At 45.8% G+C, this 24,429-nt stretch overlaps 1 protein-coding gene across 1 annotated transcript in view; it reads right to left on the reverse strand.

Annotated features, from left to right (window-relative positions):
* The window catches only part of MYO15A (myosin XVA), a 174,778-nt gene that overhangs the window by 73,632 nt on the left and 76,717 nt on the right, over positions 1 to 24,429 (reverse strand). Inside the window, 12 exon segments of the mRNA XM_088448112.1 lie at positions 2,667 to 2,739; positions 6,224 to 6,402; positions 6,579 to 6,814; positions 6,971 to 7,066; positions 8,732 to 8,839; positions 9,702 to 9,718; positions 11,048 to 11,147; positions 13,285 to 13,338; positions 17,601 to 17,685; positions 18,559 to 18,734; positions 20,047 to 20,167; positions 22,972 to 23,096. Of these exon segments, the coding sequence (XP_088304238.1) occupies positions 2,667 to 2,739; positions 6,224 to 6,402; positions 6,579 to 6,814; positions 6,971 to 7,066; positions 8,732 to 8,839; positions 9,702 to 9,718; positions 11,048 to 11,147; positions 13,285 to 13,338; positions 17,601 to 17,685; positions 18,559 to 18,734; positions 20,047 to 20,167; positions 22,972 to 23,096 (1,370 nt within the window).

Raw genomic sequence — 24,429 nt, forward strand, 5'->3', positions numbered from 1 at the left:
CGGACAATTAATGGATGCGTTTTGGAAGGATGCGCTGAGTAGAAATGAAATATATGAACATCCGGCTCCTTAAATGATTATCTGTATATTCAGCAATGGATTTCCGGTTTGCGTTCCACCTCGATGTCTGTGGAACGCATAACGCAACTTCCGGTGACGGACTTCCGCTGTAACGAACTTCCGGTCGGGCGATGGTCGGAAGATTCTTTCTAACTGCTAATTAAGGTGAATAGAAGGGGTATATAGGGGGGTTTGTTTGTGATAGTATCCATACAGCTTCTGAGGAAGAACCTAATGGTTTGAAACGCGTTAAGCTACTTAAGGATACAAGGACTCCGCAGGTGGTGGTGAAAAGCTGGCAACCCCCGGTTTTTGGAACTCTGCTGCAGGTTTCCGGGACATGCTGTGGAAGACCTAAAACGAGTGAGATCTAAAGGGGATCCTGGCAACACCTTTATCCTGTGGACCACTAAAGAATTCACCAGTTGGTGATATATGCTGGTTTTTTATATTTAAATGTGTTTGTTATGTATAAATAAATGTGTGATAAATTTTTATGACAATATTGCACTATTAGTCTTTTTATCCTCTTCTTTTTGAGATATCTAATATATGGAAGAAATCTCAGCAGTATTCCCCATCTGAGAAACAGAATTCTTCTGGGAATTGGCTTGTATTAAAGAACTTGGAAAGTACTTTTAATCTTTAGCGCCACTGTGTGACACAATCTGTGTGTTTAAGGACTATTATTAAGTTTGGTGAAGGCTTACTCTGTGCCACACGGGCAGCTTATGATTTGTATTGCGCACTTTTTGGATTAATTTTTATTTTTCTTAAATGGAGCCCAATGTTTGAAGACTTAGGGGTCTATTTACTAAGCCTTGGATGGAGATAAAGTGAATGGAGATAATGAGCTTGATTCAGACCCGCTCGCTAGATGCGTACGCTCGCACCCAGCGTATGCAAATTCGGCACACACCAGCAAGGCAGGCGATCGCACAGCAAGGCACAAGCATGCCCACTATGTCTTGGCGTGTGATCACTTTGTGTATGCAGATGCCCACCATCCTGTTTTAAGACGCCCACTTGCGCACGTCATCTCAAGGAAGTTTATGCAACCATCGGTACATCGGGTACCAACAGAAGCGAACGCAGTGCTTGAGGTTGACTATACCCTACCGCAAGCACTGCAATGTAAAATATAACCAGGTGACTTGTACTATGACGCTGCCTGTTAATTATGCACTCCTCTGAAACGCGTTCGCACCTCCACTCCCCCGTTTCTAGTGGCCTGCCCCTGTTACCACCCTCAAATGGCTTCTCCTGTAGCTAAACTTATTTTGCGCATGTGCACTGCAAAGTATACACATCCGTACATTGCTAAGCATCGCCAGCTATGAGCGAACGCTTCCTAGCGAGCGGTCTGAATCGAGCCCAATGTACCAACCAACCAGCTCCTACCTGTCATTTTCCAAACACAGCCTGTGACATGGCAGTTAGGAGCTGATTGGCTGGTACTTTATCTCTGTTCACTTTATCTCCATCCAAGGCTTAGTTAATAGACCCCAAATCCTCTTCCGAAGTGGAGTATTATTTATCAGGACATACACAGCATTGCAAGGTCCTTTTATAGTGTTCTCCCCAGGCTGTTTTCTGTGGCGCATCGCCGGCAGAAACAGCCCACCGCCCAGCACTTACTCCCGCCACATTCCCGGTCACCCTCCACCTCCTGGTGTGGAACGCTGGCCTCTAAAGAAGCCTCCGTTCGCTTCAGAGGCCAGCGTTCCCAGTGATGCACTGCATGGGTGACGTCATGACGTCACCCGCGATGTGAAGAGCTTACTCTGCGTGCCTGCTAGATCCAGTCACAGTGAGGCAGCGGGAGTGGGAGCGCCACCGCCGATCATGTTCAAGTAAGTTCTGGTCTGGGGCTGGGACAAGTCTGGGGGCACTTCATATGGGGCCAGTCTGGGGGCACTGCATAAGGGGAAAGTCTGGGGGCACTGCATATGGGGAAAGTCTGGGGGCACTGCATATGGCGAAAGTCTGGAAACACTGCATAAGGGGCCAGTCTGGGGGCTCTGCTTAATGGGCCAGTCTGGGGGCTCTGCATATGGGTAAAGACTGGGGGCACTGCATATGGGGAAAGTCTGGGGGCACTGCATATGGGAAAGTCTGGGGGCACTGCATATGGGGCCAGTCTGGGGGCACTGCATAAGGGGCCAGTCTGGGGGCTCTGCTTAATGGGCCAGTCTGGGGGCTCTGCTTAATGGGCCAGTCTGGGGGCACTGCATATGGGGCCAGTCTGGGGGCACTGTTTAAATCATTATAGCAGGGTTTACAACATTTTATTATTGTGACCCGGCTACTTCTTGATACCACCCGGCTGGAACATTTTTCTGGGGAGAACACTGAAGGTTATCAGATACAAACATTTATCTGCAATTCTAATTGTGCGCAGTACCTTCTGACAGCCTGTAGGTGGTGGTATGTGCTTTACCAGCTGTGTAAAGCAGTAGCAACAACACCTATAGACCACAATATAATGTAACATCCTATGACATTGTGCAGAGAAGTACGGCTATAGATCGATCTCTGCATGGACTAAATGCCTATATAGGAAAACACGTCCCTAAAACATACAGGACTTTCTTTATAAGTCGTACCTATGTCTGAGGACGTCCCCTGCTATCTCCTCTCCATCTGTCCATGAATGGATGGGACACAAAATATTTGTACCTAGACAGACAGGAAAAGAGCAGTGATGTAGACTGGAGATCAATAACATCAGCAAGTGACTTGTCAGTGACATTGAACATTCCACTTATTGTGAAACGTACAGTGGAGACTTGGTGCCTGATTTGTAGTTGCACACAATTCCCAATGCGGATGGATCCTGCGATTTGTTTTAGTAAACTGAGCATGTGTCGTGGCCTGCACACGCAACTTAGTGCAATTGCAAGAGACTCTGAGACCGCCGCGTTTTGAATACGGCTGAATGGGCATTTACACATAGGTGAGGCATCCAGTGGACGTACCGTGGGTGTACAGACAGAGCTGCAGGCTCTTCAGAGCTAAAGCCGGCCTATACACGGTGCAACATGCACCGTGCGACGCGACAGGGGATCCAACGTCCGATATATCAGGCGGTCCCCACACATGGAGCGATCGGGTGGGCAACTGCCCGATATGTCGGCTCTCCCCTCCCCCACCCGCTTTTAGCTGCATGGGATCGCACATCGCATCCCCAGATCAACTGAACCTGCAGTAAGATCTGGGGGTGCGATGTACGACACCACGGGTGCGCGCTCTGTCCGATATCATGCCCATACACGGTACGATAGAACAGCCAAATTGTATCAATCCATCAGATCGTCTGCTTATCGCACCGTGTATGGGCACCTTAAGAGTATGCAGAAATCTTTCCGACTCCAGTCTGATCTTCTGCACCAAGCATGGGGCTGGTGCAAATGTGGATGATAGCGATGACTCACGACGGCCGCTCTCGCGATCACAGGTCTGAGTGCAGTGCGGTCGCACTCAGAACACAGGCAGACGTTCGCATGGGATTTCCGATGGCTGAAAGTGTCCGGAATTGCAATCGCATTACATGTGACTCAGAATCAGGCCCTTGGAATCCAGTGCTGGATTCAGACCTGCTCGCTAGATGCGTATGCACGCAGGCAAAGTATGCAAAACTCGAGATCGTACAGCAAGGAATTAGCATGCCCACTATGTCTTGGCATGCGATCGCGGTGTGTAATGAGATGCCCAGCAGCCTGTCTTAAGACGCCCACTTATACACGTCATCTACAGGATGTGTATGCAACCATCGGTAATATCGAGTACCATCGGAAGCGTTTGCAGCACTTGTGGCTGACTATACCCTACCGCAAGCACTGCGAGTGATTCAGTATGAATTTCAACCATGTGACGTGTACCATGCGTCTTAATTATGCACACCTCTGAAACGCCGTTAATACGCTCAGGCACACCTGCGTTCGCACCACCACACCCCCGTTTCCATCGACCATCCCGTCACCACCCACAAATGGCTCATCTTGTCACTCATTCTAGCAAGGTGGCTATGCGCAGCGAGCGAACGCTTCCTAATCGTATGGACTAGTTGGCGTACTCACACTGCGATGCATATGCATGTGCACATTGCAAACACCGTCAGGCTGTGTGCGAACGCATCCTAGCGAGTGGGTGTGAATCAGGCCCTCAGTCCTATACAATACTATGGCTCTCTCTGAGCCTCCTCCCCCCCACGCACATTATATTTTTGGGATGCAGTTGCAATTTGACCCTGAAGTTGTGCAAAAGATTGTCGGATCTTAATTCTGCGCCCACTAAATCTCTTAAAGCAGCCCAGCACATGGCTCCCAGGAAGAGCTACAACCAGGGCTGCCATTTTCTTTTTGCAACTTTTCATAATAATGATTTTCAGATTATTAGTTTACCAATCTCTCTGGAGATGCAGAAGAATAATCAGTTTCTGCAGATTCCTGACCGTTACATATTCACCTATTCTGCAGAGCATTTTATACTTGCCCCAAAACTGGATCACGCCTGAAGCCTCCAATCTCTGGTTTCCTTACCATTCTGGCAATCTGAAAGCAACTTGGGCCCTCATTCAGAGCCGTACGCTCTGAGCAGAGCGCACACTCTGAATGAGGGCCGTCCTCCATAACTATGGAGCGTCCTCCTGGACGCTCGTCTAGCTGTGGGTCACCACCCACAGCCTATACGACTGTGCAGTTTGATGGCCGCGATGGTCTTGACCATCGCGACCATCGAAACTGCGAGCCGGAGCCTGCGGTTGAGGTTTTCAACCGCAAGGCCCGGAGTGATTTTGGCTCTATCAGAGCCAAAATCACTCCCAGTGGGCCGGCTTCTGACGGTAGGCGTTCCCTTGGGAACACCCCCGTCAGGGAGGCACGCCCCCGGCACGCCCACCAAAGGGGGCGTGCTGTCAATCAACATCGACAGCACGCCCCCTTTGATCAGACACAACGAGCGAAGGAAAGTCCTTCGCTCGTCGCGTCTGGCGCATGCGCACGACGGAGCTCCCTCCGTCGTGCGCATGCTCAGTGCAGAACATCGACCCACTTGCGAGCGGACAGCCGCTCACGAGTGTGTCTGAATCAGGCCCTTGGTTCATAAAGTCTATTTTTACTGCCCCTTACTTGCGACTCTGGCATGTGTTGAAAGTTAAGTTAGCAGTATGTATAGATAACGAACTCCATGGTGATTTATAATAGCCCCATATTTCACAGTGGACACTGGAGAGTAAAAGACCAGGGCTAGGTCTTCTGTGGCCAGTGTAATATCTGTCTGAGGTCAGTTAAATGGAGCAATACAGCCCTGCTACAGTTTTGCTTATTAGGGCATGCTAAAACTGTTGCAGGGCATGCTGGGATGTGTAATTTCACAACAGCTGGAGGGCCACATGTAAATACCCTTTATACTAGGCACTGTTCAAACTCACTGTGTATGAACCACTGTAAAGAACACTGGACCTCATTCAGACACGGTCGCAAGCGCTGAGCGATCGCAACCGGCTCGATGTTTAGGCCCTGCGCATGCGCAAGCCCCGGAGCGAGAGAGAAATTCTCTCGCTCCGGAGCTCACTACAAAAGGCGCGGCTGTCGATGTTGATCGACAGCTCGACCCGTTTTGTAGGCGTGGCCGGGGGTGGTTTCACAAACGGAGCGTTCCTGCCGTTTTGTGGGCGGCCGCACTGACATCAGCAGTGATGTCAATGGGGAGCTTCCTGCTCGATCAGAGCAGGAAGCTCCCTGGGGCTTGCGGTTGCCGAGACCCAACCTTAGGGTCTCGTCGCAAGCCCCGATGGTCGCGATGGTCTTCACCATCACGACCATCAACCTGGTCGGTCGCTAAAGCTGTGGGTGGTAACCCACAGCTTAGCTAGCGACAAGGAGGCCGCACTTGAAAAGTCAAGCGCCCGCCCTCATTCAGAGCGAGCGCTCGCTTCTTGCGACCGCCTCTGAATGAGGCCACTATCTTTGTCACTGCCTCCCATGGATGAGGGATGTCCCAACATGGCCACCATAGAGAAATACGAGTATATTGATATCTTCGATGACCAGTGATGTTATTGGCTGATATATATAAGGATATACTTCATAGCTGTTTTTTACCGTTATATGTGTTCACACCGTTTGTGTATTACTTAGTAAATGTTATATTGCTCATATACCATCAAAGCAATGGATGCCCAGGCCCATATTGGCCCTCTCCCGGCTTGCTGTCCATTCCAATAAGCAGGGCGGGAAGGTCCTGGCTGTCTCAGAGCCCTGCTGAGCTTTCTGTATTGCTAGGATAAGCTTGTGTTGGCATACTGGTTTATACCCATTGTAGGCATAGTCCGAAACATACCTGGGAAAACAAACATTATTGATGGCGTGTTTCATGTTCAGAGATTTCCACTATACTATAAATGGTTGAATGCTGTTCCATATAGTTTATAAATTACATGTTCACCAATCATTTTGCAAAGTGTCACTCAGACATTAATTAGCAACAATAACAGACATCGATGCCAAGCGCCTTACTTGAGAAGATACTTGTCCAGGTTTGGGGACGGGGCGAAGCTGCTGAGACAGGATGCTAGCAGGTACCAGCCACGCTCCTCGTTATTTGGGTTAGTGTTCTGCCATACCTGATTGGCAATTTGAGCCAGGATCTCATCCCTAAGCCCCATGTTAGACAGCCCCTTTTGGATTATGTAATTTCCAAACAGGATCTCCTGGGCTCCATCAAGGAACGGGTCACCCATGAACCTCAGCACCTGGATTATAGAGAGGGGAGAAGGTCATGCAAACACCACATCTAAATGTACTCTAAAAATCCGGTGGGAACCCAGAGGCGTGTGCCTTATGTAAATGTATAAAATCCTGGCCTGAATATATTCGTAGGTCAGTGACCTTGAAATAATAATACTTACTAGCTTGAAGGCAGTAATGGCTTGAGGCTTTAGCTCATCTTCCACAGGAAGTAGAGAAGATCCAAGTATCATTGTCAACATCCCAAAAAGAGGTTCCTGCAGAAGAGGGGACACGCGTGGTTACCATGAATCCTCTGTTACTTGGTAATAAGTATCTCCACTATGTGTCACCCCTGTCTGTCTGTCCCCTCCTTTAGACTGTGAACTCTCACGAACAGGTCCCTCTTCCCTTATATCATTTTCCTTCCCTTCCTCCTACCACCATATCCTCCCCCACTGCCTACTACAGCACCCAGCCAATGGGTTCTGCCATCCTGCTGCCTATTTCAGCATTATGATGGCTGGTGAAGCAATGTTTATAAACAATGTCCATGATCTTCATTATTCTGTATTGGATATCACGTCTGTTCCTGTGTTACCTGTTTATGTTTTTCTATTTTGTAAGGCGCTGCCGACCCATTGTGGCACCATAAAAATAAGGGTTAATAATAGGTCTGCCTAATTTTGGCTGGAGGGGCAAATACAAGTAGATTGTCTATTGGTACCAACAGAGCGTGAAACATGCTATTATGGGAACTACTACTACCACCGGGGACAGGGAAGAGAGAGACTGACATTAGGAAGAGGGATGAGAGAGGGGGAGATGGGGACGGAGATGAGAAAGAGGAGATGTGGGGTGAGAGGGACAGAGATAAGAGACAGGGAAACGAGGATGAGCGAGGAGACAGAGATGACAGACAGGAAGACTGAGGGTTAAGGGGACAGCGATGAGAAGAAAATAAAGTAGGGAAAGAAAGATGAGAGACAGGGGAAGTTGAGGGGAGACAGAGACAGGGGGGCAGAGATAAAAGACACTAAGCAGTGTTATGAGACAGAGTGAAAAGTGATAAGAAAGTGATAAGGTGCCAGCCAATCAGCTCCCAACTGTCATCTCACAGGCTGTGTTTGCAAAATGACAGTTGGGAGCTGATTGGCTGGCACCTTATCACAGACTTATCACTTTTCACTCTGTCTCATAACACTGCTTAGTAACTAGACCCCAGAGAAACGGTGGGGGGTGAGGGGGACAGAAATGAGAGACTGGGTGACAGCGTTATGAGACAGGAAGATGAGAGACGATAATCCACGATAATGGATCTAAATAGTGTTAAATCATCGTGAAAGAATTACTATCAAGCAATGATAACTGTTTATCGATAGTTCTAGCAAAGCTAATATGACTACCACATTTAATTTGTTCTCATTAATGGAATGCAATACATATATACTGTACAGTGTGCTGTGTATATATAGTAACAGAGCCATCTAGCCATCTACTGTCATACTAAGAAAATCTGGTCTTTATGGTAAAAACATGAAAATAGATCAAAGCAACAAGTCTTTTAAATCCTTGCGAAATCGAAAACCTAGAAACATGTTTCCCACTAGTCTAGAAAACAAGGTAAATTGGATCAAAGTGATGGAGAAGAACCAGTACAACCAGCAGAATAAGGGCTACCATATTGAAAATATTTATATAGCCACCTTTTCCCACAGCGCCGTGGAGAGGGAGATAGTTTCTATCTATAGCCCATTTTGTTCTTTGCTGCTGTAATATAAATGTACAGGATGAGCTATCTATGACTGAAAGTGCTTGTAACTCGCTCTGATAAGTCAGCGATAATGACGATAATAAAATGTCATTACAAATAAACATTTAGATATTTTCCCCATGCATCCCCAGTTTATAGGGCTATAGCTACATGTGACCCTTTCTCTTACCCTGAAGAAAACTCGCACATATTTGAACATGGGGTAGTTGTTGATGTCGAGGGGCAGAGTGAGCTGGATGTCAGCCTGCACCCTGGGAGAGTGAGCGGGAATAACACACTCCAGCATGAGGTTCTTCTGAGCTGAGGGAAGAATAGAGCAGAACAAAGGGTTAAAATGATGATAAGAAGTAAAAATATTGATTAGAAATCACTTGCTTTTCCCATTCCACATGTTTTAGCTTATATTACAGTGAATCCATCCTCTACACACACTGGTGGCAGCCATTTTGTGAGCAGAACCAGTGTTCACAAGGATGAGGCCTGTCGACTCTAGGAACCGGTAACATCACATCATGCTGCATGTCTATGAATGTTAGCTCACTTTAAATGGTTCTTTCATATTTTTTTAATTGAGAAACAACAAAAAGTAAACCCCCAGAACACTGAATGAAATCAGCAGTAAGATTTGAAAAACTACATGGTAGCTGCATATATTTGCGCAGCTATGGCTAAGCCTCCAGGCCACGTCACGGCGTCTCTGATACCGGAGGTCCCTATCACTTGGTCAGAGTTTGGGGTGCAGAACCCCAAAAAAGCCGGCGAAGGCCAGCCACCCCAGTGAAGCACACCAGTGAGAGACTAAAGTGTTAGTATGTAAGAATAAAGCAAAAACTGTGTTAATAGGTGAAAGGTGTAATTAAAATGCTAAGAAAAATAAATATATATACACAATAATAGAAAAAAATAATTTGAAGGTGTTAAAGTGCGCCACACCAGAACAGCCCAGCCACACCAACCCCGGGCGGGCAATGCACCCCAAACTTATCCCCAAAACACAGTTTTTGCTTTATTCCTACATACTAACACTTTAGTCTCTCACTGGTATGCTTCACTGGGGTGGCTGGCCTTCGCCGGCTTTTTTGGGGTCCTGCACCCCAAACTCTGACCAAGTGATAGGGACCTCCAGTATCAGAGAAGACGTGACGTGGCCCGGAGGCTCAGCCATATCTTTGCAAATATATGCAACTGAGATCTCTGAATTATCTACCACCATGTCGTTTTTCAAATCTTATTGCTGATTTCATTCAGTGTGCTGGGGGATTACTTTTTGTTGTTTCTTGTATAGACTAACAGCTCCCTTACATGCACCTGAGTGATATTACTGAAGTGATTGAGCAGCTACCAACATGTATTTCTGTACTGAGAGGCATGTTGTTTTAATTGAAAGTTCATGATTCTTTCTAAATTAATTCAGCCAATAATTAATGTATTGCTCTATATATGCAAATTAGCTTTCTGCATTTTAATGGGGTTAGATGCCTCTGACCCATGGCACATTATTCTGACAGCTCTTAAACCTTTCACTAGATATGGGTGTGATCTCAAGGGAAGATTTCCCTTACACCCAGGGCGGGATTACACTGGAAGTATCCCAAGGCAAGGGAGTCCTGTCAACCCTTACCATGTCCACAGATGTGTTGCGATAGACTGTTAATGGGCTCTCTTGTTCCACAGATGCTTATGGGTACATGCCATATACTGATGACAGTGGTACCACTAACAGCTATGTTGTGCAGTCAGGTGAGGCAGTGCCTCACCTGTCATATTTAGGTATACTCCAGAGTTTTGACTATAAAAATTATAAGAAAAATGTAAAGAAAGTATTATAAATATCTTCTTTGTATTATTCTAACGATTTGTATAGTCAAAACTCTGGAGTAAATAGTGTATGGCAGGTGAGGCACTGCCTCCCCTGTCTGCCTTTTCCGCACATCCCTGATCAAAAAAATACACCAAATTTCCAGCACTATATACTGCTGCACCTTTGTATAATGCCCACATGAACCCTCGGGTTCATATATGTACCTGTAAATCTGGTTCTGATACTAGCCAGTGTCTCCCCAGCCATTTACCTCACCGCACATCACTACCTAACAGGTGACCATACCCATCATGGCCATTTTAGATGTAACTAGCCACAAATCACAGAGTGCATGTGCATATAGGACCAACTGATCCCGCTTAACATTGGGATCTATCACTTATCAGGAAGGTTGGTAGATTCAGATGATGACTGCATCCGCCCAGACAGATCTTTCAGATTTGGCCACTGACCATATGTAAATGTGAGATCTGGCCACTTGACCTCTGAATGGCGCCTCTATAGATCTCAATGTACAAAGACACAGGGGGAGATTTAGTATAAAGTACTAACCAATCAGCTCTTAACTGTCATTTTGCAAACAAAGCCTGTAATATGGCAGTTAGGAGTTGAGTGGTTGGGACTTTATCTCCATCCAAGGCTTAGTAAATAGACCCCAATGACCCTAGTAGAGCCGTTTACCTGTTGCGGTACGGAGGAGGCCGGCCAGCTCTGCTGGGATCTCCAGGTGAGTCACATTAAACACCTCTCTCTTGGTCAGCTCCTAGAGATAAAGGGGAACATATGTTGTGATGTCTGTCCAAGCAGCAGCAACTGAGTAACCAGAGGGTGTTCTCTAACAACAGCCAGTTGTTAGTCTCTGGACTACAGTCTTATCTCCAAAGGGTATAGAAATATTGACAACTCTCCATACCAGACAGGGAGAGCCATGGGTTAAAAAATATAACAAATGGTGTAGTGGTTAGCTTTACTGCCACACAGCCCTGAGGTCATTAGTTCATTTCCTGACCAAGGCACTGTCTGTGTGGAGTTTGCATGTTCTCCCCAAGTTTGCATGGGTTTCCTTTGGGTGCTCCGGGTTACCTCCGAGCCACCAAAAACATACTGGTACCGGAGGTTCATTGGCAGAGGCGTATCTTCCTATTGACCTGGATGGCCTTCGCCAGGGGCGCCTTCTGAGGGGGGGCGCCGTTGCCACCTGACATAATTAACAAATGATCACTGGTCTCCTGTTTGCTCTGCTTAACAAATGATCACTTCACTGGTCTCCTGTTTGCTCTGCGCCGCTGACAGCTGTCATTAGTACATGATTCCTGGTCTCCTTCTGTCTCCTCTGCTCTTATCAGTGTCCGCCATTAATTGTTAATGTGTATCAGGCTTCTTATATGTCCCTTTATATCAGAAACATTTAAAATTAGAGAGACTAATTTTTTTTTCTAATATATCTCTTCTCCCACAATACCCACTACATACCAATCACCACTCACTAATTCCCATATGTCAACCTTGCAGGAAAAGAGTGTAAGCACCACATCAACCACAATGCTCTATTCGCAAGATAATTTGCATATATGCAAATTATCTTGCGAATAGAGCATTGTCTTGCGAATAGAGCATCAACCACAATGCTCTATTCGCAAGATAATTTGCATATATGCAAATTATCTTGCCCACAATGCACCTTGTTTGTTATTGATGCCCTCTTTTCCTGTGTTTTTGACATATAGAAATTAATAAACAGTGATTGCAATATATATATATTAAAAAAAAGTGTATATATATATATATTTAGTCTCCCTATTTCTACAGGCGTGTAAGTTGAACTACCCCCAGTGTAAGTACTAATACATTTATTTTTTCCTCAGTACCTTTATAGATTGTGGATACTCAGGTGTCAGGATTAAAATATAATCCTTATGGGCTGTTTTTATTATTGTGTGTGAGATAGCAATGGACCCATGTGGGCAGTTTTATCAATGAATTATATTTCAGAGTTAAAAAAGCATAATGCAGTGTACAGTCCAATTTGAATATATGTAAATTATTTTACCCATAATGCATGTTTGTTTTGATGCTATGTTTCAAGCTTTTTCTGTGTATTTTGGCATTAGTAAATAGTGGTTTGCATTGCAATAGAGTAAGTTCTGTAAAAGATATATATATTAAAAGGAGAAAAAAAAAATATTCTCCCTATTTCTACAGGTGTCTGAATTAAACTACCCCCAGTGTGTGTTATTTTATTTTTTCAAGTAGAAGCAGTCAGTGGAGGGGGTGCCAGTCCCTTAGTTTGCCAGGGGTGCTCGGACCCCAAGATACACTCCTGTTCATTGGCTTCTGACAAAAATAATCTCTTGTGTGTATATGTGCACATGTGATAGGGAGTATAGATTGTAAACTCCATTGGATCGGGACTGATGTGAATGAGTGAAGTAATCTCTGTTATGCGCTGCGGAATATGTCTGTGCTCTATGAGTAAATGTTAATAAACAAATAATCTGACTGTGGTTTTCATTTTCAACCACTGCACCGTACAATACGATTTACTTTTCTTATTCTCCATTTGTTATAAGTTAATATTAATTAAAGAAGAGTATTTAAGATCCCCACCCCCAAATAAATGTTATACTCATGTTCAGATAAAATGCTTTGACCAGAATTGTAGTCCACAGAGCCTTATTGAGACCCCGAGGAGTCCTAGGCAAGATACTGGTTAGGGTCTCCTTCTCCATCAATGTTTGGAGGGAAAAACAAACAAACAAACAAACAAACAAACAAACACACACACACACACACACACACACACACACACACACACACTCTCATGTTCCATTAAATGACTGGACAACAAAACCCACCAATAGTATAGCGGCTATTAGGTGCAGTCAGCGTGCAGCACTCACCTGCTCAGCTATCCGGCGCTCTTCCTCAGCCAGTCTGCGGGCCTCGGCCTTCATCTGCAAGCATAAGGAAGGGTGGGAGCAATACTCAAGGTGAGAAACATACCCAAAAACACGAGAAAACAGTATTGATGCCGCACTGACCTTAATATTTCTAGGTATTTATTTTATTCAGAAACTCATTAAATATTTCTTTAATATGGAACTCCATATAACGTTATATTTATAGGGATATCTAACAAATGTTTTTCGTATATGGAGGTGCTACCAGACCATCTTATATAAATATTATCAGATAATGTTTTAGAAAAGAGGAAAGATAAGATATAGGGTCCGGTGCACATTCATGGGTTCAGTATACCCATGTTATGGTTTCTGAATTGTCAGTAAAATATAACTTTTATTAATATTTCTTAAAATATGATGAACAGATATGTTTGGCGAAATATAAAACTAAAGAAGTTAGAGTGTGAAAAAGATTGTGATGAAAAGTGATTAAAAACACTTCCTGGTGCTGTCAGTCATTCGGATCTTTCTTTGTGTCTATAGGTGCCCACACACATAGCGATATTTTACCCGATCTGGCCAATTCCGACACATTGGAACGACAGATCGTGTAAAATATGGCCAAGTGGTGAGTCCCCACTCACGATCACGAAGCGATGCGCGTCCCTGCTGGTCGCACATCGCATCTTCAGATCTGCCATGCAGTAGGGCAGATCTGACATTCTAGGACACGATGCACTGTGAAAGTCTGGATGCAGGAGAGATCAGTTGCAGATTGCACACCAAATCGTGTGGAGATCGTGTGCAGAGCTGCCGGGGAGAGTTTCAAGGGAAATCGTACACAAATCATACACATCGGCTGATCGTGGGCAGATCGGTATGTGTGTGGGCACCTTATCTGTGAATTCACCGCCGATGTGCGTTTCGCCTGTGGCTGCTTTATCGAGGCACTGCCTCGATAAAGCAGCAACAGGCGAAACGCGCATCGGCGTTCCCTGAGTGCTGCCGGTCACAGCACAATTTAATGCTGCTTTAGGATCAGAATTTAGCATAATATGTTGTGATACTATGTCAATCATATATGTATATATGAGGGAAAACATCTGAATCGGGAGAGAGCATTGGTGTACCCACTAAGCCTGTTACTATACCCACGGGTCACTCTAAGACTATTATATCTTAGAGACAATACTGAGATATATAATCTGGATTATTCTTGGATCACTGTGATATAAAGATACTGTTTAGACCCATGATCTATAAAACAGTTAACCTCACTCATATATAGAAACTTGACACAGCATTGTTATGAATGTTTTATTGGTTTAAGCAATCATTGAACAGAGAAGTGACATGTATTCATTACAATGAGACCTTTATAGCAGCATAGATAAATATTTAGATACTATTACAGTAAACAGAATGTACAGAGAATAATAACTATTGCTGCTATTATTAGGTTACTTGGGGCTCTATTTCCTACAATCCGCATATTGAAGCAGATTGTAGTGTGATATTATCGACTGAATTCGCATTGCGACCCCGCGACCCCCCTCCCCATGACTTCCCCTCTCCCTTAAATACACTTACCTGAATGCTACGGGGCCTCCGGTGATGTTCTCCAGCCATCTGGTCAGGTGATCTCCCATACTGCACTGGGACCCGATCACCTGATGACCGGGCAGCAGTGCACTATGGGAGACCAGCTGACCAGAGGGGAGACATCACCGGAGGCCCGATCACCGGTCCCTGGAGTCAAGTAAGTGAAAAAAAATGTTGACAATTTTTTTTTTTCATTATATTTACAGTGAATCAGCCTGCGGTCTGTTTAGACCACACAACTGATTACTGGGAGGACCGACTCCCGGCCCTGCTCTCCCCGTTAGAGCAGGGCAGGAGTCCGGTAACCGGGGGAGACCCTGGATAACGCCATCTCCAGGTGGCGTTATTATCACAGGGCTTTCCCCGATATTTTTTACAATTTATTTTTAGTAACTTTGGTCAGATCACATTTCCTATTACAATTATGGGAAATGCGATCTGCTTTTCTAAAAATAAGTGATACTTAGGGGTTGGAGTAGAATTTTACGAATTCTACTCCAATTGCCCTGTAATAACTATAGGTGATACTAAAATAATGTGAAAAGGGTGTGAAAACACAAAACACCCTTTTTCACTTTATTTTAGTCAAAATAATGTTAATAAATAGAGCCCTAAGTATCCATTCAATTTACTCTCCAGTTTCAAGATAGATACCTTGAGATAACATTCAAAGGATACATTGTATATCCATAACAACGCTGTCATACTGATATCCAGTCAATTGTGAATTCACAGATAGATACAAAGAAAGATCCGAATGACTGACAGCAAAAGGAAGTGTTTTGAATCACTTTTCATCACAATCTTTTTCACATTCTAATTTCTTTATTTTAATATTTCGCCAAACATATCTGTACATCATATTTTAAGAAATATTAATAAAAGTTATATTTTACTGACAATTAAGAAACCATAACATGGGTATACTGAACCCATGAATGTGCACCGGACCCTATATCTTATCTTTCCTCTTTTCAAAAATATTATCTGAAACACAAACACATAAAGGTAGTCAGGCCCAGGTAAGGTCATATTTATTTATAGGCGATGGATGAAAAAGGACTGAGGCAGTGACATCACATAAGCTAACACACAGTCACCCTTCCCTCAGTGCATTTATCATCCTGTCATTCGCAGTATACTTTTATTTCTGTGCGTGTGGTATCACCTAATACAGGCCATTTGTGACACTTCAGCTGGTACTGAATATACAATATTGTGACTGGATAGCTGCGGACTGCCTGCTCCTACTCTATAAACACACATGTCTTCATACAGTCGTACTCAGGGTCGCCCTGTACTTTCATGGTCTGGATTATGAATGGTTACAGTAATCTCACAGTAGCCCTGTACATAGTTTTTGTATAACCAAATGCAATAGTTTATTATGTAAGGTCAAAGTATTTTTATTTTATCACAAATGCTAAGTTAGAACTTGAGGATAGGTGTGCATTGTATAATTTACTCATATTTATACTGTGCATTCAACATTTACTAAGCTGACAGGAAAAAATACAGAGAATAAACTTTCCTAAAGAAAATACAAAGCAATAGTTTGATATATTGGAGACAAATGCCCTTACGATAAAGCATTTGGGACCTTATTCAGAGTCGGTCGCGAGCTCGCTACCAAAGGGGCGGCTGTTGATGTTGATCGACAGCTCGCCCCATATGGTAGGCGGGCCAGGGGGGTGGTTTCCAAAATGAAGGCGTTCCTTAAGGAACGCCTACCGTTTTGTGGGCGGCCGCACTGACATCATCAGTGATGTCAGTGGGGAGCTTCCTGCTCCATCAGAGCAGGAAGCTCCCTGGGGCTTACGAGTGCCCAGACCCAACCTTAGGGTCTGGTCGTAAGCCCAGATGGTGATCACCATCGCGACCATCAACCTGGTCGGTCGTCAAGCTGTGGGTGGTAACCCACAGCTTAACGATCGACAAGGAGGCGGCCGTTCAGGATGCAAGCAGCCGCCCTGATTCTGTGCGACCGATTGCATCTAACGACCGCCTCTGAATGAGGTCCTTGGTCCTGCCGCATGAAGCTGACTACACAAATTAGGGTTTGTCAGGTTTAGTATGTAGCATTATAAACCTGACAAACCCTAATTTGCTCCCCTCCACACACTCTGTATTGCACAGTGCCGCAAATCACTGGATCATAGACAGGACAGGAAGAGATGCTGCGATTCGCTAGGACCTGGACGGAATAGCCTATAACTAAACATGTTGCAGTTACTGTGTAATAATACAGCTATTTAGTACCTTCTACATTTGCCCTTGGACATGTCATCATGAAGGTATTTGTTTTATGGGCAACTATATAGAACATCCTATGTACCAGTGACATTCTCAAACTGTCAGCTTTCAGTACATTGGCTCTGGATGATCACAAGAGCTCAGCTTCACAGAAACTCCTGCCAACAGTCACATCAGCAGCTATCCGAAATAATACCCACGGAATTTATTACACAGAGAGGTAGGGGCACAGTTTTATAGCTGACTTTTCTTAATAATGGTATCTGGTTCCTGAATTGCACTTTGTAATTAGGCTTTTTACTGAGGATGTCCTATTAATTTTAGAATTTTTCAAGGCCTCAGGAGAGGTCCCCATAGGAGTTATACAGGTTCTGTACCTGTGCAAGTCATACGAGGAGCCTTCCTTGTGCCAATTCAATGCCAGAGCTGTGAATGACAATAATAATATGCCATCTTACCCTCAGGTACCTTCTCCGATTCACGTACATATGGACCAAAGCTCGAAACATCATCATACTCTTCCTCCAGTTCTGAAACCTCTGTCTGCAAGTGATAGAAATAGGGGGAAACAATCAACATGGCGGAATTGTGTACGGCTCCTTTTTGTCATAAACAACTTTTCAATAGAACAGTTACAGTAGAGCATGAGAGCCTCTGTACATATCCTAGACACCATGCATTACTTCACTGAATACTTCCTTGGCTTTTAAGAAGGACTCCAAGCAACTGATCAATAACCCCTTCACTCTCCAACTATTACAGCTACAAGGGTCCGTTCCTTGGGACCCTAAAGGTTCAGGAGCTTCTGACCCTGCCAGCATGTTGGTTTCCCCAGGCACAAAAGCCTGGGGAAGCGTGAAAGTACACAGGCAGCATTGAAGGTTATACAGCGATCGTTATCAATACAGCTGATATGCAAAACATCACTGCAGCCATCCAATCAGATGCTTTCACCAGTGGATCCAAGATGTGCCCAGCATTGGATCCATGAGGTTCTGCCAGCTGGTGCCTTACATTGACGGTTATTAATATATGATCAGTATTTAGTCTAACAATATGATTATTAGCATGAGTATATATAATATATACAATACCCCCATCAGGAATGAAAATGATATTACCTCTCAGACAGGAGTCATGTGACTATATATATGCTAATATATAGTAAATGAGCTGCTGTGAAAACTACTTATACCATTACCTGACTACAAGAGGAAGATGTGCTGTTTGTATTAACACACAAATAACTGATACTTATGTGATGACATCAGACTACCACTGTCCATTAACAAAGTATTTACTAGAGTTTTTTCCGGATAATACCGTAAATTATAAGCATATTAAAAGTCACCGAAGAGTACTATGACCATATAGAAGCACAAGGCCACTACTTAAGTCTTATATGACTTCTTGTACCTGGCCAAGTAGCCTCGTGCCAGTGCCTGGAGTTGAATAATCCTGTATCGCAGGGTCCTGAAACGTCTGCGTGTGAGGTACCCGCGGCTGTAGCGCTGGAGGGTCACAGCCGCCTTGTTCATGAGCTGGTCTCGCTTGCTCTCCAGTTGTTGGTACAGTTTCTCCTTCATGAAGAGCTCAAGAGGACACAGAGACGGGAGAAGAGTATGAGCGCAACCAGTGTCGGCAGAATAAACCCAGCACCTGGTTCCCGCTGATATATGAGGACATATTCACAGATAATTATGGACTTTGTTTCAACTTCCTACCCCAATAAATAATAACAACACAGGGCCGGATTCTCATTCGGATGCAAGTGGAAATGGGGACGGATCCCTGCGGGGAATCTGCAAAACTGCGGGTGCGGTGTAGGAAGAAATCGTTAACTGCACAGGTGCTACATCATGCACGTTGATAGGGATTGTAATGCTGGGGACACACTAGACGATTTCTCGAACGATATAGCGAATTGGACCGATATATTGTCCGGATCGTCTAGTATGTATGCACTGTGCTTACTCCCGCGCAGCGACATCAGGGTCGTTCTGTCGGCTGTACAGGCAGGACAGATGGAGTGACCCAGCTGCAGACGCCAGGAGGGTGGATGGTGCAAGTGAACGATATATCGGGGGGTGGGACACTGGATCATAAAGTGTGTACAGACCACCCGATACATCGGGTGTCGCATTGGCTAGTTGGGTAATGTGTACCAGGCTTAAAGCTGGTCACACACATGGCGATCTGCACACGATCAGCCGATGTGTACGATTTGTGTACAAGTTCCCTTGAAACTCTCCCTGGCAGCTCTGCACATGATCTGCAGACAATTTGGTGTCCAATCTTCAAACGATCTCTTCTGCAGTCAGACTTTCACAGTGCATCGTGTCCTAGATTGTCAGATCTGCTCTACTGCACAGCAGATCTGATGATGCGATGTGCGACCAACGGGGACGCGCATCGCATCGTGATCGTGAGTGGGGACTCACGATTTACTCAGGATTTGGACATCTGTCGTTCCTATGTGTCGAAATCGGCCAGCATCAGTGCAGGCAGACTGATCCATCCATCGGCGGACTACTCTTTCCGTGAAATAGGCATTTCTGGGTGCCAACCACGTGATCACGCAGAAATCTTCCATCTCGTGGGAGTGTCGTGGGCGTGACAGATGGATATTCGGGGATAAGCGAACATCAGCATAAGGCACGGATAAGCAGCCGCAGGTACGCCCGACTGTTACTCAATCTCATTATATGCAGATTATCGCTATTATTTGTTTCACTTGTTGTATGAGTGGATAATTTAGTACGCTACTATAGGCCTTCAGCTCTGTCTACACTACTAAGCCTGTACCCCTATTCAGTCCAACTGTTTTCCAGTCCTCTCCCCTACCCTGCCATAATATTCATCATGGATGTCTAGAACCAATGGAGTAACAGTTGTGGGAGTCACCTTGCTCACTCCGATACAGTACATGGTGGGGTTGGCAGACGGACACAGCTTCCTCAGCACAGTGACACAGATCTTCCCATCTGCGCGGATATTACGACCAAGGTCCATGACACAACGATACCTAGGGGTGAGAGGTCAAGATAAAGGTGATACTCTTCGAATATGAGCGGTGTACCTTATGAAGCCCAGATGTCCCGATCAGTCCTTATAGGTGCTAACGAGTGACCAGGTTCCACCATGAAGCATTGCTAACCAGATCTGGAACCTGTACTTGCTATGGATAACATTTTAGTTTTTTAATCAAAAATGTTTGGGTTGCTTCTCCTCCCTTATTATGGGACCACTGAATATGGACATTAAAGAGGGACTGGCAGCATGATGAAGAAGATAGAAGAGGAATTATAGAATATAGGGACATACTTTATAATTGGAGGGTGGTAGATGAAAAGGTAACATAAGGAAGTTAGACCCATGGAATAGTCTCCCAGGAATTGTGCTGAGGACACAAAAAGTAAAGTAATTAGGGAACGCATAGAATAAGCATATGGCTATTGGACAGATTAGATGGATCCATAGGTTCCAGAGTTCATGATGTTGCAGAATAAAGGATTTATGGGGGATGTAGTTATGAGACCGGCAGTTGCGATGCCGCCGGTCTCAATAACGATATCCAAATCCAGACAAGGGACTTAAGATAGGCATTGAAATACCAACCCCTATATTAATCCCGATGCCGGAACGCCGAAGGGTGAAAAGCTAAATGAGGTAAGGTGGGACGCCCTTAGCGTTAGCCGTGGGGGAGAGGGTTAGGTTTAGGGAGCTTAGCAGGGTTAGGTTTTGGGGGAGGGGAGGTAAGAGTTAGGCACCCCTAGGGGGAGGGTTATGGTTAGGCACTATGGGGGGGTGGTTAGGTTAGGCACGATGGGGGGGTAGGTTTAGACACTAACGGGGAGGATTAGGGTGCAGAGTGGGGAGGATTATGGTTAGGCTACAAGATGGGAGGGTTAGGGGGGGTAAGTATACTTGTCTTGGTCGGGATACCAACCATCGGGATGCCGCTGTCGGTACTCTGACAGGAGGCATCCTGACAGCCGGCATTACATACCCATTCCGGTTTATGAATCAAGCAGTGAAAAGCATGGAGAAGGGGACCAGTGGAGAAGTTGCCTTTAGCAACCAATCAGCTTCTCCCTATTATTTTACAGACTGTACTTGATCATTGCTACTTCTAATCTGATTGGTTGCTATGGGCAACTTGTCCACTGGACCCTGGACACGTTTAACGGCCCTGGCCGCATACGCATGAACTCGCCCTCCCTGAACCTTGCCTACATGAGGACACCTCTTCTCACCCCAGGTCCACCTCTTTGGATGTAAGTGCAGATGCACCCATATTGCGTATGACTATGCAGAGCTGCTCATCTTCTGAGCATGCACAGTGCAAATTCATAACAGAAGTGCTCTGCAAATGGGCGTATGTGCAACTCTGCATCAACCCCCATAGAACCTGAGGGGTCTATTTACTAAGCAGTGTTAGGAGACAGAGGACCTTATTCTGAGGCGGCCGTACGGTCTATGACCGCACGGCCGCCTCGATGTTTTGCCAGTGCGCATGCGCACGAGGGAGCCGGCTCCCTCGTGCGCATGCGTGAGACCCACTACGACTGACAGCGCCGGTCGTAGCGGGTTTCTTTCCAAAGGGGGCGAGCTGTCGATGTTGATTGACAGCTCGCCCCGTTTGGAAGGCGGGCCGGGGGGGTGGCAGCCCAAATGGAGGCGTACCCATGGGAACGCCTGCCATTTGGGGGAGGCCCCACTGACATCACTAGTGAGCCAGAAGCTCTCTGGGGCTTACGACAAGTGAGACCCTACCCTAGGGTCTCGTCGTAAGCCCCGATACCATCGCGACCATCACCCGAGTGATCGTTAGAGCTGTGGGTGTTAACCCACAGCCTAACGACCGCAACAGAGGCGGGCGGTCAGGATGCAAGTGGCCGCCCAGTTTCTGAGTGACTGCTTGCATCCTCCGACCGCCTCTGAATGAGGGCCAGAGGCCCTGATTCATAGCTGGACGCTCTGACAGAGCGCTCACTCTGAATCAGGGCCGTCCCTGCTCCTTTTTGGAGCGGCCTCCTGGCCACTCGCATAGCTATGGGTGACCACCCACAGCTATAGCAAGCGGCCAAAATGATGGTCGCGATGGTCAAGACCATCGCGACCATCGGGCTTGCAATGAGACCCTGCGGTAGGGTCTCGCTGCCGCAAGCCCTGGAGTGCTTTTGGCTCTATCAGAGCCAAAAGCACTCCCACTGACATCACTAGTGATGTCAGTGGGGCCGGACCCATGGGAACGCCTCCGTCTGGGCAGCCACGCCCCTGGCACGCCCACCAAAGGGGGCGTGCTGTCAATCACCATTGACAGCACGCCCCCTTTGGTGCGAGACCCTTAACGACGGCTTGCCCGTCATTATTCAGGTCTCGCGCATGTGCACGATGCAGCTGCCTCCATCGTGCGCATGCGCATTTGGGCACCATCGACCCGCTTGCGAGCGCTCGCGAGCGGGTCAGAATCAGGTTCAGAGTGAAAAGTGATAAGGTACCAGCCAATCAGCTCCCAACTTTCATTTTTCAAGCACAGCCTGTGAGATGACAGTTGAGAGCTGATTGGCTGGCACCTTATCACTTTCTTATCACTTTTCACTCTGTCTCCTAACACTGCTTAGTAAATAGACCCCTTAGTGTTTTCTTCGGCGGATATTCCGCAAATATGATTTGATAAATAGGCCCCTCTATCAGTTGAATGGGCTTGAATAGTCGACTATATGGTGGCATTTGAAACTTAGGCACATGACTGAAATCCTTTGTGACCGGCCACAAACAATATTCCCATTCTCTCATTGTCACCTATCATTCATGTTCCCTTACCTGCTCAGGAAGATGTGGAAGGGGATCCGTACAGGGTAGCCCTCCTTCCGAATACGGATGGTCTCTAAAATCCCAGAGTATTTGAGCTGACTGCTCACAATGTCTGGTTCAAACATGGAAGGTTCCTGGAAACATTATAAATCAGTATAAGAAAGGGCATTGATTAGATATCTACAATACTAGTTGCGTAATATGAAGGTGCTATGTATGTATGTTCCCATACTTTGTCATAACTGAAGATGCTTGGTATTGTATTTGCATTTGCTCAGTTGCCCTCAGTCAGTCATTACATTTGCCATATTGCTGTGCATAAGCTATTGTTATCTGTTACCAGACACTTTCTGCAAATAAAGGCTCATCAGCCTGGAGGAAGAAGATGTAGGCTCTGTCAAATGCGTTACTACAAGGCTCATCAGCCTGGAGGAAGCAGATGTAGGCTCTGTGAAATGCGTTACTACAAGGCTCATCAGCCTGGAGGAAGCAGACATAGGCTCTGTGAAATGCGTTACTACAACCACTCACTGGTATCGCCTCCAACTTTAAATCTATGTGATACTTTCCTTTGTTTGTATCCGTTAATTTATTTACTTGCTTTTAAGATATTTGATTGTATATTGCCATATATAGTTCAATTAGTTTTACTCAATTTAACTTATTTCCATTGGATCTTTGGCCTACTGGGTCCCATTATTCATACAGTAGTACCGATGGACATCAGGTTTTTAAATGAATGCCCAAAGCATTCTTCCTTCCTATAGAGGAAGAACCGATGGCAGCCCAGATGACATCTACGTTGCTTACACAACCATCAAAGGACAACAATAGGAGTGTGTCCAATGCCTACCAATCTTTTTAAAAAAGGGTTAACTTGTATGTATTCTATTGCACATTTGTCATCCACATATTTTTGGGAATTTGAGAACACTATTGGAAGAATTAATCTGAGTAATCCACTACCTATAGACAGGTCCGTATAGAGAGGGCCCAGGCCCCTGTACTTTTGGGGGATGGCCGAATAATGGGAGGAGTGGCCACGAGGCCCCTACACGCTGAGGAGGGGAGGCACTGTGAGCCCCACTGCCAGGGGCATATCGAGGGGGGGAGGGGGGGCAATCATGTGATCATTCCCCCTCACAGGTAGAGGAGACTTCTGCTGCTGCTCAGTGGCAGCAGCCTCTCTGGCCCCAATGCAGCCCAGCACACAGCGGCGTGTGCTGGCCTGGGGAGAGGCTGTTGACAGGGGAGAGGGAGGGAGAGGTGGCGGCGGCGGAGCCAGGTCTGATTCTAAGTTGCACGCTAAAGCACACACCGCAGCAACTTAATGCAAATGCCGCTACAAATGCCTCCCCAGGTGTACAACCGTGCAGCCAAATGTGCAAGGAGTCGTCCACTTTTAGCGCCCGTGCACACTGTAATATTGACTGGGCGTCCTTATACGCCACCAGTGGCAGGTGCAGT

This window comes from Taudactylus pleione, unplaced genomic scaffold (genome assembly GCF_031769625.1).
Source record: "Taudactylus pleione unplaced genomic scaffold, aTauple2 ptg000451l, whole genome shotgun sequence".
In the NCBI taxonomy this organism is placed as follows: Eukaryota; Metazoa; Chordata; class Amphibia; order Anura; family Myobatrachidae; genus Taudactylus; species Taudactylus pleione.